Below are 16,683 nucleotides of genomic sequence, written 5' to 3'. Positions count from 1 at the left end.
GTCATCTTTCAAACAAAAGTATATGGAGTGCAATTTTAGTAACAATAGGAGTGAAAATTGAGGAATTAGTTAAGATTGTTGACCAAGAAGTTTATGAAGAACAAGTATAAGGAGGTTGGAGATGGTGAACCCTGCCATTTTAGGTAAAGAGCTATGGAGGTTTGATACTGAGGAAGGAAGCTTGTGGAGGAATGTGATCGCTGGTAAGTACGGAGTCAAGGGGATTGGTGTGTTAAGGATTCATCTTTATACAGGACTTCTAGGCTTTGGAAGGCTAGTACAATGTGCAAGTTGAAGAAGGCGGTTAGCTTCACGTAGGGATGGGGAGAGGATTTATTTTTGGGAAGATGTGTGGTTAGGAGACGATCCGCCCCAAGTCGAGTTCCCAAAGTTACCAAGAATAACTACAGACGTGAACATTCCCACTGCTTGTTGTTTCTCCCTATTGGGTGAGGAAGTGGTGTGGTCTCCTCCTTGCAAGAGGAATTTGTCGGATGAGGAAGCAGACGAATTCATCCCCCTCCCTAGGTGAGAAGGACGTGATGGTGTGGAGAGGAAAAAGCAAGTTGGTTTTTTGTCTGGTCTTTTTACAGGTTGCTTTCCAGCCATCAACGGGCAAGCGTTCAGGTCATACCGCTTTCATGTGGCACTATAACACCCCTCCTAAGGTTGCAACTAGAGCTGTACACAAGCCAAACCAAGTCGAGCTTGGCACAACTCGGCTTGGTTCAGCCAGCAGCCTATTCCAGCTCGAGTTTGGCTCGGCTCGATCCTCGAGCCTAACTGGCCAGCTCGACTCGGTTCGGTCAACAGCTCAGGTCAACTCAAGCCGACTTCGAGCCCGAGTTTCAAGCCGAGTTCGAGTTTAAGCTTTTGAGTCGATCGTTTTCTTTCTAGTTTTTACACAAGCGACGCTTTTTTATTATATATAATATAAAATATAATATATTAATTAAGCTCTCTCTCTCTCTCTCTCTCTCTCTCTCTCTCTCTCTCTCTCTCTCTCTCTCTCTCTATATATATATATATATATATTAGCTTGTTAGTACACCCCACTGTCAGTTCACACTTCACTGTTAGCCACCCCCACTAGGGATCGATACCAAGACCTCAATGTTGAAACGAGGTATCTTTCACTTAGTCTACCACTTGAGCTATGGATCAGGGTGTATATATATAATATTATATAATTAAGTTATAACTCAAGCTGAATCAAGCCGAGCCGAACCGAGTCAAGTTCAGGCCGAGCTTTGAGCCAAGTTGAGTCGAACTCAAGCTAGCTCAAGCTCAACTCAAAATCCTGTCGAGCTCAAAAAATAAGCTCGGCTTGGCCCGAACCCAACTTCGAGTCAAGTCGAGTTGATTCGAACTTATCCGAGTTGAACAAAGCGAGTTAACCGAGCTAGTTCGGTTCGTGTTCAACTCTAGTTGCAGCTTTTGCTTGGTTGGTGGATAGGAACAAGATGCTTACTATTAACAATCTTCAAAAGAGGTTGATGGTCATTCCTAATATGTGCCCCATGTTCATGCAAGACAAGGGGTTGGTAAATCACTTATTTATCCATTGCCCGTTTCCTAGATTGGTGTGGGTGAGGGTTTTCAGCCATTTAACATGTCATGGGTGATGTCGGGGACCATTGAGGGCTTGTTCTTAGCATGGTAGAAGGTTGAAATTGGGGGGGGGATAGGGAACCATGGAGGCTAGCTATGTTGGTCAGCTTATGGGCTCTTGGGGCGGGGAAGAAACAACCGGTGTTTTCGAAACTAGAGCCGGGCAGCATTGGAAGTCTTAAGAAGGGCGAAGTCAAAGGTTTTGGGATGGCATCTAGTTTAAAAGCCCTTGATGAGTTTATCTTTCTTTCTTGAGTTGGGTTGTGTTGACGTTGCTGTATTTTTGCTACCTTTTTGGCGTTCTATAATAAAATTTCATTACTTAATTTTTGATTTTTTATTTAAAAAAAAAAGGTTTCCCAAAATGATCACTTTTGATAACTTAGGTCAATAATTCACAAGTGGAGAGAATGAGAAGAATGTTGCCCATAGAATTCAAGTTGGGTGGAAGAAATGGAGATGTGCCACGGGAGTTTTATGTGATCATCATGTACCATTCAAGCTGAAAGCAAAATTGAATAGGATAGCTTTAAGATCAGCCATGCTTTATGGAACAATGTTTGGTAGTAAAGAAACAATATGTTCATAAATTGAGTGTAGCTGAAATGAGGATGTTGAGATGGATGAGTGGCAAGATGAAGGATAGAATTAGAAATGAATGCATTCTAGGGAACTAAGGAGTAGCACCAATAGGTAATAAGATGAGGGAAAGCAGACTTAGATGATTTAGACATGTGAAATGGAGTAAGTTTAAGGCTCTAAAGGGGGAAGGGGAAGGCCCAAGAAGACGTAAATGGAGGTAGTAAGAAAAGACTTATGGGCTAACTAAAGGTATGGCGTGTGGAATGGCAGAACAGGATTCATGTAGCCAACCCCCAGGTAATTGGGATAATGCTTAGATGAAGATGATGGTGCTGGACATAGCCTGTTAATGGCACAAAGGGAGAGCTAGATTGGGCTTTCCTGAAGATGGCTTGAAAATGGACGCAACAACCATGTGTATGTATAAAATGAGAAAGTCTCCTAGGAATTAGATCTCATGAGAACCCATAAGAAAGCATCCCACATGATGTGTGCACAACATCCAAGATGCGTCACCTGATGAAATCCTTGGGGCCTAGAAATGAACCCAATCAAAAACTTTAGGTGGGCCACAACAAGTGGAACAAAGTGGGAGGGGATGCCTGCTGTTGATTGCCACCAAAGCCCACCTGAGTTTCAAAATAGCCAATTTTTTCGCCTCACCCTTCATCCAAGCCAGATGAAGGGTATATATAGCCTGGACGGCATATACAGAGGAATGGGTTCTCAAGGGTTATCATGAGAACCGGTTCCTAGGGGGAAAAAAAAAATCTATATAGAAAATAATAACCGGTTCCTAGGAAAAAAAAAAAATCTATATAGAAAATAATAAATGGAAAGTTTAAAATGTGTTTATATTTGATACTTGGGTTGTTCCTATGGCTCATTTCACTCCGAGTTGAAAAGAAGGGCTCGATGGTACCAATTTTCTTTTCACGAAACTCTACTGAATAGCACACGTGATGCACATGAGAAAGAGTGAAATGTGATCACCAAACCCATGAGTGAGAAGAGAGGGTGCCTCCCAACACAATTCCGTTTATGAAAATCACTTCTCGTAAATGGCAACCAAGAAAATTCTATATAGATAGTGCAGATGTGTCCATTGTCATGGTGCCTGGTCAAGAAATTATGAGTCCCTTGGAGAGAGATTAGCATGAAACAGTATCTTTTTAGACTGAAACAAGGGGGTATGGATTCAATGACGTTGCTTGGTGGGGAGCTTATTTCTAGAAATGGGAAAATAAAAAAAATGGAAATGGTTGGCTAGAGGAAAGTTTAAATCAACATCTTGCTTTCATGCTGTCTTCTTGTGGGGACGAGCCTTCTCCTTGTGCCTTGGTGTTGGGAAATGCGGATCAACCTAGGGTTGAGGTTTTTTGTTGGGCCAAATTCTGCTTCTTTTTTCTGTTATTTTAGTGAGTGGTATTTTTCCTCATTAAAGAACAAGTTGCCACAAATTATTCTGTTGCCATTAAAAAATAGTAATAATAGCTTGCCACAAATATAGTGATCTTTTCTCCAGAAAACAATCTAGTACAGGTTTGGTATCAAGAGCTAAGGAGAACAATACCTCTAAACAAGTCCCAATGTCAAATCCAAAGAGCCGGGCATCAAAATCTGTAATTGACCCATCATACAGTATGGCAGAGCTGATTCTCTTACTTTGCACTTTAGGGTCGGAATCCATGCTCAGTTTTGAATGAAGTATCTGCAGAATATATATTTTTCAAATGCCATTCATGAGAGCTAGGAGATGAAAATGTAGGCTATTATGGTGTTCATTTGACACTACTTAGTAAAAGATAATGGCAAGTCATCCACCATATGTGCAATGTAGCATACATATATGACAATCTAATCTGTCCAACTCAGAGGGTTCGTTGTGGCTGTCGCATAGCCCAAAAATCTTGCTTGATGGGACGACCGCAACCATTTGATTTCGCCTGTTGAATTTCTACATCTGGCCACTTCGTCTTTAACTGTCCATTTGATGGATAGCTATTGAACAGGATTGCCATATGAGTACGATTTACAGGTGATACCTTATATACAATGGGGACCATGACTTGGACGGTATTGGCATATATGTATGCCATGTGTACCGTTCATATGTCGCAAAATGGTGGAAAAAACATTAAATTCTGAACCTCTACTAAAAGTAAAAGTCTCTGGATATTCATAGTGCAGACCTTTGCTGCACGGCAAAGACTCTTCCATGAAATATCAACACCAACAATCTTTTCCAAAGCAGTTGGATGCTCCAATAAGGAATCCAACAAGCTACCAGACCCACAACCGAAGTCAACCTGTAAGTCCAAAGTAGAAGGTCAAACTTAATATACTGTATGAAACAAAGTAAACAGAAAGCAACATGAGACAATACCAAGGTAGTAGCATGAGACTCATTGATGAGCCTCACTGCGTACTCCACGCGCTGTTTCGATAGAGGAGGGCTGAAGAGAGCCTGCTCCATTCTGTCTTCCAAGGGTTCTGTTACCCGCAAAACCTTCACAGAGTACTCCAAGAAGCAGCCTTCTGCAAGAGAAATTAGTTCCAATAGGTACAGTAAGGATCTGAAATCAATGTGTGTGTGTGTGTGTGGCAGGAGCAGAAATAAATACTACATGACAGAAGAAAAGGGAAAGGGAGAAAAACAGGTAGATAAAGCACAGCTATGAAAATGCACTTGCACTCCTAATATGGCCAACTTGGCAGGTGGAAGATCCAAGATGCTCATCAGGCAGGTCCACCATGTAGATGCGAAGCCAAAAATCAAGGTAATCCACTCATAGGTGGGCCACAGAGTATGCAAAAGGCATGTCCTAGCGTGCCCCAACCAATTGGGTTTGGCACATTCTGCATAAAGGACTAGGTGAAAGGTTCCCAATGGTAAACATTCATCATACATGGGCAGCCTAATTTTTTGCCCAGGCATCTGCATGGTCTGGCTACCTAATCATCAGCTTGGAGTTGCAAGTGTGCGCTATGTCTAAATGTCACCACATTCATGAATCCCATTTGCATTTCTCTGTATGGTAACATCAATGCAAGAGAAACTCACGTAAAGTTTGAAGCGAAAGAGCCTCTGCAGATTCACCAGATGCACCCAGAATCAAGTCTCTAGAAGGTAGTTCTGTAGTGAAACGGGCAGATTGGTCCAAAGACATCTGAGTTACACATGTCTCAAGCTGTTGATTTATAGCACCAGCCCCTATCTCAAACTCAAACTCATCCTTGCTTTCAAGAGGTTCTCCAATATATTCCATTCCCCTCACCAAAGAAATCGAATAGCTTATGCATGTTAATGATCCTGAGGATGGAGACATGCCAGTATCCGGACCCTCAATGTTAAAAAGAGGAACTACACTTTCCTTTGGATTTGAATCACCCGCAGAGACTGAAGCTCCTAGTGAACTGCATTTCCTAAAAACACTTGTCTGCTGAACATTATGGACAAATGGACACAATGCAAACACCCCAGAAAGAATTTGGGGGTTAACACGGATACCATAATCAACTCCAAAACAAGAGAGCTTCTCTATAGGCATATCTAATTCCTTAAAATATTTGTTCAACCATGTGAGAACTTTTAAAGCCACACTCTGATATGCATCACTGTGTCTCCTATAAGAATCTTCGCTAGAACATTCAATAATAACATCCTGTTCCTTTGATAATATTCTTACTTCATATTTGAAAGTGCCTTGTCCCCTCAATTCCCCATCATTGGCATCACCTGTTCCTCTGTTTGCATGTTCGGTTTCACTAGTTGACTCCGATAACTTCAACTTTTGGCAATTTTTCGATATTTCCAGGGGAGGTTCTGAAGGATTTATCTTTTCTGTTGAGAAAATTGGTTCTGATAATCGATGCTGACGGCAGAACATGCAGAGGAGTTCCCTTGGGAAGGAGCCCCTCCAATTTGACCGTGTAGTGAATGCAGTAGGTAACTCTGCAGCAACTATTGCTTCTCTAGATAACTTGTAGTTTCCATCAGGCACTCTACAAATAAGCATCCTGGAGAAGCACTACTGATTATGAAAGAAAAGCCAATAATCCAGGAAAGCTTTTAAAGGTAAGCATGAAGTGTAAGGCAAATGTAAATAAAATCAATGAAAATGCTACAAACTGCATGAGAAAAAAATGTAGAATAATTTATGAGACAATGTAGAGGCCTCTGTTAAATACAAACTAATTGCTTTGCAAACATCTGTTACTTAAGCTCCTAAAGGTGTACAATAAGATTAATACACACTTGCTGTCAAAGATAGCATATAAAGCAGACAAGACATGACTATGCTGATGCATTACAAAAACATTACCTCTACATTCACAAAGAGCATGCAGGAGATTGAATCCAGACAGTGGATTCATGGGCACGGTCATGCAAAAATAAACATGATTGCTACTTTCTTCATGAACTAGCACACCACATAGGCATGCTTTCAGTTTCTTTACAACTTCGATATAGTGTGGTCATTTCCTAGATGCGGGAGGAATCAACAAGAGAATATTATTTGACAATAAAGTGTGCTCCAAAGGAATAAAAGGGTTTCATTTTCTTTTTTTCTTGAGAGAATTAGAATCTAGAAGATTTGCATTACAGCAAACAAAATCTGGAGAAAAACATTGCGTAGCATGGAATGATGATAGTGGAAGAGGTTTGCCAGTAGTTCACAGTTCAAGGAGCTCCTCGTGGAAGAAAGATTTAGGGCATGAGATACTAAGCAGCTAAATCAAGCAATGCACGTCAGAAAAATATACCGGTAATAGGTAGCTAGAGATACGTCTTCATGAAACAGATCCGTAGACTTCCATGTATATCCAACAGTTGCCAAGAGTGCATCTCCATAAATATTTTGACCAGAGAAATAATGAGCCCTTGCATTGAATAAGGATTGGGAATTGACAGTTTCTTTCATATTGGAAAGCACCTCCAAAGATGAATCAGAAGTCAAATATAAATCCTTTGGAGCAGAAAAATATAATCTCATCTCAGAAGAAGCTTTGCTGACAGTCCTGTAAAGCAGAAGCATGTAGAAGTTAACAAAGACAACATGCAAATTTAGGTCCAACGAGCCAATGGAAGGCATGTTACAAAATAGTGGAAAATGCTTTGACCTCTACAGTTATACGAACCTTGAAATGATCACCTGAGAACAATCCCCAACACCAAGCTTTTGTGCAATGACATCCAAGTAATATTCTTTGGAGGAAACATTAAGAGTCAAGGTTTCAACAGGCTTCTCCATTGAGCAAGGAATACGCATAGCTTTAATCTGGATGCTCTCCTTCAAATCTGAATGTATGATCTCTGGAGAGAGTGGATTCTGCTTCCAAATCCAAAGTTTTCCTTCAGAAGTGCAGATAGAACTAGACAGTCTTGCAGCCTTTAAAATAAGTGCTATACTCAAGGGAGGATTTGTTTCTGCCTTTTGGTTGATAAATTTACATAAATTATTAAGCTTAACATCATACGCAGCAATAACAGAAACAGGAACGAAACCATAAAAATCACCCTCTCTCTGAACTGCAACTCTGAAGTGACCAATCAACGGATGAGATGTCGAAAGGAACTTTGCCAATGTAACAACAAGAAGTAAAAAATGAGTCAGATTCATTCACAGATAGTGAAATGAAGATAGCCAGCCTCATAGTTGCATGTCAATCTATGGAATAACTATGTTAACTGTTTGATTATGTTTAGCCATGCAAAAAAAAAAAAAAAAATCATTAGAATGATGATAAGCAATTTATTAATGACTCCCTCAACTGAAGTGGTGCAGAGGTAATTGCTAAAATAAAACACAGCACAGTGAAAAGAAATCAATCAATGCACAATGTACAAACAATTTATGCAATCAGACCCCTAGTCCACATGCTCCCACGTGTGAGGCCCACAGGGAGTCCGTGTTATGGATGGAGTGTTGTTGATTGTTTCTTTAAAATAAAAGGTGAAATGACAACAATACCCTCAGTAAAATCTAATCAGGAATAATGTTTACTGTGTAGGGTAGTTTTCTATTGTTATTCTGGCTTTAGGTCTCTGTGTTAGACTATTTAAAGCTATGTTGGGCACGTGATAGCTAAAAGGAATTGAATTGAAGTCCGTTTTTCCACTTCAGAGAATCCTTTTTAGTGTGAGCATTTGTTGCTTTCTGGTACGTGCTGCCATCATGCTTTAAAGTATTGACCAAAACCGGTACAAATCGCCCAATATGTACCAGTCTCGGTCTTGGTGATCAAGTACACCCCCCAAAACCATTATATAGGGGGCAACTGACCTTGCATCACCCTCCTACAGGCCGATTTGGTCCAGAAGTTGCCCGAATCAAGAGATGTGAACCATTTCGCCGCAGAAAATCTCATTACCACTCACTTACACAATGTATATGTGAGACCCATCATGATGCATACCTGAAATCCATCATGTCCATCAGGTACATTCCCATGTTTGGCTATAAGCCCAAAAATCTGGCCAAATGAAAAGTCAACCCAAACTCACCCTCTAGAAGGTCTTAAACAAACCTACTCTCACTCCCCACCAAAACTGGCTCTAAGACCAATTGAACCTAAAAAAGGATACAGAAAACCCTACAACAAATTACCCTAAACCCTAAAAAAATTCAAAATGGCGAGGTTAAATCAGTTGATTGATTGATTCTCCTCCAACAGTCTTATCGGATCTACATCTCAGGAGATGCAGGCTCCGATTAACCAAAGAGGATAGCTAACAGAAAGGGGTGCTTTGGGGGGTGGAGAGAGAGAGAGAGAGAGAGAGAGAGAGAGAGAGAGAGAGAGACTTGAGGAAAGATCAAAGAACATATTGTTATATCAAAGGAGATACCATACGAGCTAGCACAATTCAAAATTTTGCACAGCTTTGAACGCATGTTCTTGAAATATTAATCTTCACAAAATGAGTATAAATGTTTTGATCCAGTTACCAAAAAGCGTTATGTTTCTATGGATGTGAAATTTGTTAAAGACACTCCGTATTTTTCTAGTGGAAAGGGGGAGCACCATTTTATGGTTCTTCCTATGCCCATCCTTGAGTCTGGCGAAATACTGTTTGTTCCTTTCAAACCCGATAATGCTAGAGATAAGATTGCTACTGATTCTACCAAGTCCAACTTAAAGGTATATATATGAATGAAGGAATGTTCGTAATCCTACTCTTTCTCAGGACACCACGAAGCATGCTCCTTTAGCTATAGGCATTGATAGAATTCCTACTTGTTTGCCTATTTATGTTAATCCATATCTAGATGACCCTTCCATGGACTTACCTTTTGCTGCTAGAAAAGCAAAAAGACAATGCACCTCTCATTCCATTCAACGCTTTATTTCCTATCATTCTTTGTCTCCTTGACACAGATCCTTTGTTTCTGCCCTTAAGTGTTTTTCCTCCATTCTAAAAAATATTAAAGAGGCTCCTATTTCTCCTCTGCGGCGACCAATGTTCGAGTTGTTGATATCGCTACAAGTTTCACTAGCCGGAGATACAAAAACAATATTGTTATCGTTGATGCTAAAATTGGGAAAATGGTGGAATTTTTCAATGAAACTTCAGGAGATGCTAAAATACACATATTTGCATATTTATGAATAAAAAATTACAAAAAAAAAAAAAATACATACACAATAAGTTTTCATTTAATTAAGCCCTAAAAGCATATGTTGTCAGTCAACATGTAGGGAAACACGCAGAAAACGATGAAATTTTTCAATGAAACTTCAAGAGAAGCTAAAATACACATATTTGCATATTTAGGGATAAAATTTTGCAAAAAAAAAATGATGCATGCATAATAATTTTCCAACCATCCCAACCCCATCGAACCACCCAACCATCCATCTCATCCATCCAACCATCCATCCATCAATCCAACCATCCATCCATGTTAGCCATCCATCCATCCACCCACCAAACCATCCCAGCCATCCATCCACCCACCCAACCATCCCATCCATCCAACCATTCCATCCCATCCATCCGTCTATTCTGAATCCATCCATCCATAATCAAGCATCCAACTATCCATCCATCGCATCCATCCATCCACCCAACAAACCTATCCATCCATCCATTCAAATAACCATCCATCCATGCTTCAATTCACCACATCCATCCAACCATCCATACATCCAACCATCCCATCCACCCATCCATCTCATCTATCCATCCATCTATCCATACATCCATCCATCCATTCGACTAAATTATTCGTAGATGCTTATTTATGGAAATAGGACCTTTGGATATTTTTCATATAATCACCCAATAAATATCCACCAATATGATAGTTAGACAATGAAATAAGTTTAATTTGACTACTTGCATGTCGAAGTGCCTGCATGTGGAGCTCATGGTCATGAATTGTGATCCAAACCATTTTATCATTGGACGTGGATTGCCTACAACAACATGCTTAAAAGCTAGGTGGGGCCCACTATGATGTTTGTGAAAAATCCACCCGTCCATCGGTTTTGCCAAATCATGTCAGGATATGAGCCCAAAAATAAGGCAGATCCAAAACTCAAGTGGGCCACATGACAAGAAAAAGTGGGTAGGGAGATGCCTACTATTGAAACCTCTCGCGGGTCCATTGTGATGTTTATATGGCATCCATACCATTCATAAGGTCGTTCCTACATGAACTGAAAATACGAATATTAGCTTCAACTAAAACTTTTGTGGCCCTATGAATGTTTCAATGGCAGACATTCAATCCTCACCATTTCTTGTCATGTGGCCCACTTGAGTTTTGGATCCACCCCATTTTTGGGCTCATGTCCTAACATAATCTGGTAAAACAGATAGAAAGGGTGGATCTCTCAAAAACATTATGGTGGGTCCCACCTAGCTTTTAAGCTTAGGAATTTCTTACGATAGCCTGTTGGAGGCAATCCGCATCCATTGATCTTCACGTACTGCGAATGCGGCTTGGCTACAACCTCAGAATCAGAAATGTAGGTGGGACCCTATCCGTAGGGCCCACCTCGATGTATGCATTATATATTTACGCTGTCCATTTGCTTTTCCAGATTAATTTGGGGCATGGTCCCAAAAATGAAGCAAATACAAATTTCATGTGGACCACACCAAAGAAAACTATGGTCGTTGAACGCCCACCATTAAAAACTTCCTAAGATCCACCATAATGTTTGTTGACCATCCAATTTGTTGATAAGGTCACACAGACCTGGATTGAAAGAAAAAAAACAAATATCAGTTTGATCCAAAACTTTTGTGGCCCATAAAAGGTACTTAATAGTCAATAACCACTATTTCTTGTGGAATGGTCCACCTGAAATTTGTATTTGCTTAATTTTTGGGACCATGCCCTAAAATAAACTGGCAAAACGGATGGACAACGTGGATATACAATGCATACATTGAGGTGGGCCTTAAGGGTCTCACCCACATCGTCGATTACGGGGTTGCGCTCACATACAAGCTTCATCTCAGCATCCCCTTTTTGCGGTTTCCATCTCCTTTCTCAAAATAAGGCATATCTAAAAAGCAAAGAGAAATTTTCAGGTAAAGATACCTTAAATCTAAGAAAAATTATGATTTTTGAGGGATTTTTTTTTCAAACCTTCCAAAACTGACCCATTGAGCTTCATTCGTGGATTTCGATCCCAGTTTTTTCACTCGATTACACTGATCTTGGAGAGGAATTGTCAATTTTGTATTTAAAGCTCAGATTTGTAGAGGGATTTTTGAAATCCTTCTTTTTTCTTTTTTTTGAATTTTTAGTATTTACGTAACTACTACATTTCCAAGCTTTCAGCGACGATATTCCCGTTACATTTAACGACAAATTCGATTGCTGATAGGGGTAGTGGTGAAAATCTCGCCAATAACTTGTAATTATCGATTTCGTCGATATTTCGGTGACATCTCACAGATTTCCATAAACGAAAAGAAAGATGGGACTATCGGTATTGTTGGTTTGGCAATATTGATATTATCGTCAAGAATATCGATTTCTCGCCGATATTTTAAACACTGGTGGCAACAAGCTATGGAGGAGGAGATGGTAGCTTTTGAAAAGAATAAAAAATAGTAAATGGGTGTGTTACCAACTGAGAAGAATCACATGGGCCGTTGTTAGGCATATGGGCAAGTACAATCTTGATGGAAGTATACCTCAACATAAAGCCTGCATTGTAGCAGAAGGCTTTGCGTAGACTTTTGGTAAGATTTATTCTAAGACCTTTGCATCTATTGCTAAGATGAACTTTGTTCGGGTGATTATTTCTCTTGCTACCAATTTGCACTGATCCCTACATCAATTGAATGTTAAAAATGCCTTCTTGAATGGTGATTTTACTAAGGAGATGTATATGCTTTCTCCTCCTGGATTTACTCGTAAGGAGGAAGAATATAAGGCATGTTGTCTGAAAAAGGTGAAATATGGTTTGAAGCAAGTTCATCAACCATGGTTTTATAAGTTTAGCAAGACCTAGATTCGTATTGAATTTTCTCATATTTTTTCTGATCATTATGTGTTTGTCAAAAGGCATGTGAAGGGAACCATTATTGTGAGTGTCTATGTGGATAATATTATTCTTACATGTGATGATAATAATGGCATTTCTGAGTTAAAATTATATCTGAGCACAGTGTTTGATATCAAAGACTTGGGACCACTAAAATATTTCCTTCGAATTGAAGTCTCTCGTTCCAAAAAGGGCATGGTTTTGTCTCAACAAAAATACGTCCTTGATTTGTTGACTTCAACTGGTAGTTTTGACGTCAAACCTATTGATTCTCCATTGGAAGTCAATAAGAAGCTCATGACATATGATGGGGAACTTCTTAATGACCCTCACATGTACCAGCGCCTAATTGGGAGATTGATATATTTGATGATCACTTGTCCAGATCTATCTCATGATATGAGTTTGTTAGTCAGTTCATGCACGCTTCCCTATTCTCACCAAGCAGTTCATCATATCCTATGCTATATCAAATCGTCTCGTAGACATGGCCTCTTATTTAGTTGTCATGATAAACTTGATATTGGAGGATACTCTAATGTAGATTAGGCAGGTTCTCCAAACGATCGCCACTCTACGTCAGGCTAATATACTTTTTTCAATGGCAACTTAGTCATAAGACTAAGAAGCAAACAGTTGTGGCACAGTCCAGTGTTGAGGCTAAGTATCATGCTATGGCAAATACAATATGTGAAATTACGTGATTAAAAAGTTTTGTTTCTGAATTGAGATTTCTTGTGAAGACTTATGTGCATATGCATTGTGACAATCAACCTGCTATCCACATAGCTTCTAATATGATTTTTCATGAGAGCACACTATATTGAAGCTAATTATCACTTTATTCGTAAGAAAGTTGCTACAGGTGTTGTTTCCACTCCATTTGTTCCGTCCTCCGAGCAGTTGACGAATATCTTCACAAAGGCTCTTAAAGTGGAACTTGTACGACATATTATTGGCAAGTTGGGCATGATTGATATCTACGACTCAGCCTAAGGAGTATGGGTGTATGTGCATGTGGACCTACGACTGGGCCCACAAGTACATACACCTAGTTCTCTTATGTTATGGACCTTTGTTCTTAATTTTTTTAGCATTTTATCATTGTTTTATACTTTCCTTATTTGTCCTTAGCCTTCCTTTAGTTTTTCCTTCATATAAGGGCATATATGTAATTTTACATTTTCTTCTATTATAATAAATAAGAGAGGGTTGACATCCGAGCCTCATATGCTCTCTCTCTCAAATTCTCTCCTTTTTAACATGCCCTAAGCTTCATTCCAAACTCCAAAGATAAACATAATTATGACTTTTTTTTCCCCATTTTGTACTTGTTTTAGAATTCATCCCCATGCAATATCAGATACATCAGCCTCTATTACCTTGGGTATCAAATCATCTCTAGATAAGATCGATAACTACATTTCTATGGAGCAGTCGACAAACCATCTCGCGCTACTGATAACGGACAGAGTTGAAGCAACTTAAAGACTTTCTACAGAACTTGACTAAAGGATTACTATTTTTTATATTGTTAGCTAAGGTTTCAACGGTGACGAGAATGAGAAATCCAATGGAGACGAATTGTTCACCAAGGTTCAAAGTCAAGTAACAAGTTGGAAGATAAAGGTAAATGAATATAAGGCTAAAATTTTTCTAGCTAACTTTGATTTTGGATCCAATTTCAATTTCATCATATCAAAATAATAGCAACGAAAGTAATAGGAAAAATAGGGCAAAGAGTAAATATAAAAATAAAAAATAGCAATGAAACCAATTTACATTATTGCTCAAATTATTTCACTAAAATCAACATTTACCATTTTTTTGTGAAAATTAGCAAAATATAACAAAATATTGAAATCATTGATTGATTGTATTGTTTTAGTGAAAATGGCATGCAATGTTTTAAATAAGTAGTTTGTAGCATAGTTGATGCTGGACAATTAACCACTTGCTCTAAAAGCTCAAATTGATAGAGCATGGCGAATTAATCCATTTTATCTCATAGCCCAGGCCCCATATCACATGGGTTAGGACCTCGGTCAACCCCCCCCCCCCGCCATGGGCCCCAAATCACATGGGTAATGCTTCACACGGGCCGCCCACCCTAAGTGTGTCCCTGCATCCCACAGGCTACCCCACTCGAGCCCGGTGTGAAAATGTCCCTGCATTAATCACCCCCGATGAGGAGTCTCGAACATGAGACATTCCGCTCTAATACCAATTTGCTGCAGGACAATTAACCACTTGCTCTAAAAGCTCGAACTGATAGAGCATGGCAAATTAATCCTAATATCTCATAGCCCAGGACCCACATCGCATGGGTTAGGACCTCGGCCGAACCCTCAATTGATGGAGACATCAAAGGACATACTTGGGTGTACCAGAGATGGAAACGACCACCCACATCAGCACAACTTTCTTTGTGGATGGGAGACAAGTTTCAAACGGGGCCCGCCAAGCCATTTTGAAGACCTCACATGCATTGAACGTGCATCAGGAAGACCCCGCTTTGAGATGATGCATATGGACTGATAAGGAAACTATTTTAGTCATAGGATTTCTATTTCGTGTCAATCCGACCGTTGGATCTTGTTAATCAGGCCACCGGATCTTTCTGATATGGGCTCATTAGACTCTGATCTTGCTTTCTTTATGTTTTTTGTTATTTTTAGGTTTTATTTGATGGTTGGGATTGACAATAAATGTTTTAGTTTTCTTATTTTGGATGATGGGCCACTTTACTTAAGTGAGTGGCATAGTTGTAATTATGATGAATTTTAATTCCGAATTTTTTAATTATAAAACTACAAGGGGAGTGGAGTTCTAACCCTAATGGAGATTTGAGAAGGGAAAAAAAAAAAAAGCTCTCTTGTACGAAGGAATTTTCCTCATTGTTTTCTAGGGTTTTTTTGAAGAAAAAAAATAACCTCCCTTCTAATTGAATTGTGAAAGGGTAGGTGGTGGATTCCCCGAAGTACATCATTCCTCTTTTTCATCTTCGAAAGGTATTTTTCTTCTTACATCATTCCTCTCTTCTTCAAAAAGTATTCTTCTTCTTCTTCTTCTTCTCGTCTTCCTCTTTTCCTTCCTATTACAACTTCCTAAACCCTAGATCTTCAATTTCCTATTTTCTCTAATTTCTAAAAACCCTAATTCCAAAATCTCTAATTCACATGAACCTTAATTTTTCTAATTTCAAATTTTCCCCTTTCTTTAATCATAATCATAAAACCTACAAATCTATCCATCGAGTGTGGAACGTGCCTATGCTAAATTGGAAGTTTTATCCTTTCATCGGTCCTAGTTTTAATTGATTTATGTAATTTCTTAGCATGCGGGCATATGATTTAGGTTAAATTAGATTTTATTTCTTATTGTTTACACTTAAAATTTGATGTAAGACATGATTTAATGCTAACATGCAACGCTGAGATTATGAAAGAGTCCACAAAGTGATTCAATAAACAAAAGATGATAACCTACCAAGTAATTAAGAGTAAACAATAGCAAATAAAATCTTATTTAACCTAAATCACATGCCCGCATGCTAAGAAATCACAGAAATCAATTAAAACTAAGACCAATGGAATGATAGAACCTCCAATTTAGCATAGGCATGTTCCACACTCAATAGACATATTTGTAAGTTTTTTTTTATTGAGGTTAGGAAGGGGAAAATCTGAAATTAGGAAAATTGGGGTTCATGGGAATTGAGGATTTTGGAATTAGAGTTTTTAGAAATTGGAAAAAATAAGAAATTGAATATCTAGGGTTTAGATAGTTGTAATGGGAAGGAAAAGAAGAAGACGAGAGAAAAAGAAAAAGAATACCTTTCAAAGGGAGATGAAGGATGTAAGAAGAAAAATACCTTTCAAATATGAGGAAGAGGAAGGATGTACCTTAAGGAATCCACCACCAAACAAGTTTAAAACCTTCCACAATTCAATTGGAATAGAGGGTTTTGTTTTTGTT

At 39.0% G+C, this 16,683-nt stretch overlaps 1 protein-coding gene across 7 annotated transcripts in view; it reads right to left on the bottom strand.

Annotated features, from left to right (window-relative positions):
• Positions 1-16,683, bottom strand: part of LOC131244483 (small RNA 2'-O-methyltransferase) — a 41,462-nt gene that overhangs the window by 4,767 nt on the left and 20,012 nt on the right. For all 7 annotated transcript variants that reach the window (XM_058244057.1, XM_058244066.1, XM_058244063.1 and 4 more), the window contains 6 exons: positions 7,336-7,772; positions 6,961-7,215; positions 5,258-6,213; positions 4,580-4,731; positions 4,386-4,502; positions 3,767-3,904 (listed from right to left, as the gene is read on the bottom strand). In XM_058244057.1, the coding sequence (XP_058100040.1) occupies positions 3,767-3,904; positions 4,386-4,502; positions 4,580-4,731; positions 5,258-6,213; positions 6,961-7,215; positions 7,336-7,772 (2,055 nt within the window). The remainder of the gene's footprint in view (positions 1-3,766; positions 3,905-4,385; positions 4,503-4,579; positions 4,732-5,257; positions 6,214-6,960; positions 7,216-7,335; positions 7,773-16,683) is intronic.

The sequence above is a fragment of the Magnolia sinica genome, chromosome 1 (genome assembly GCF_029962835.1).
Source record: "Magnolia sinica isolate HGM2019 chromosome 1, MsV1, whole genome shotgun sequence".
NCBI classification, from domain to species: Eukaryota; Viridiplantae; Streptophyta; class Magnoliopsida; order Magnoliales; family Magnoliaceae; genus Magnolia; species Magnolia sinica.
This window is presented reverse-complemented; position numbering and strand designations above follow the sequence as displayed.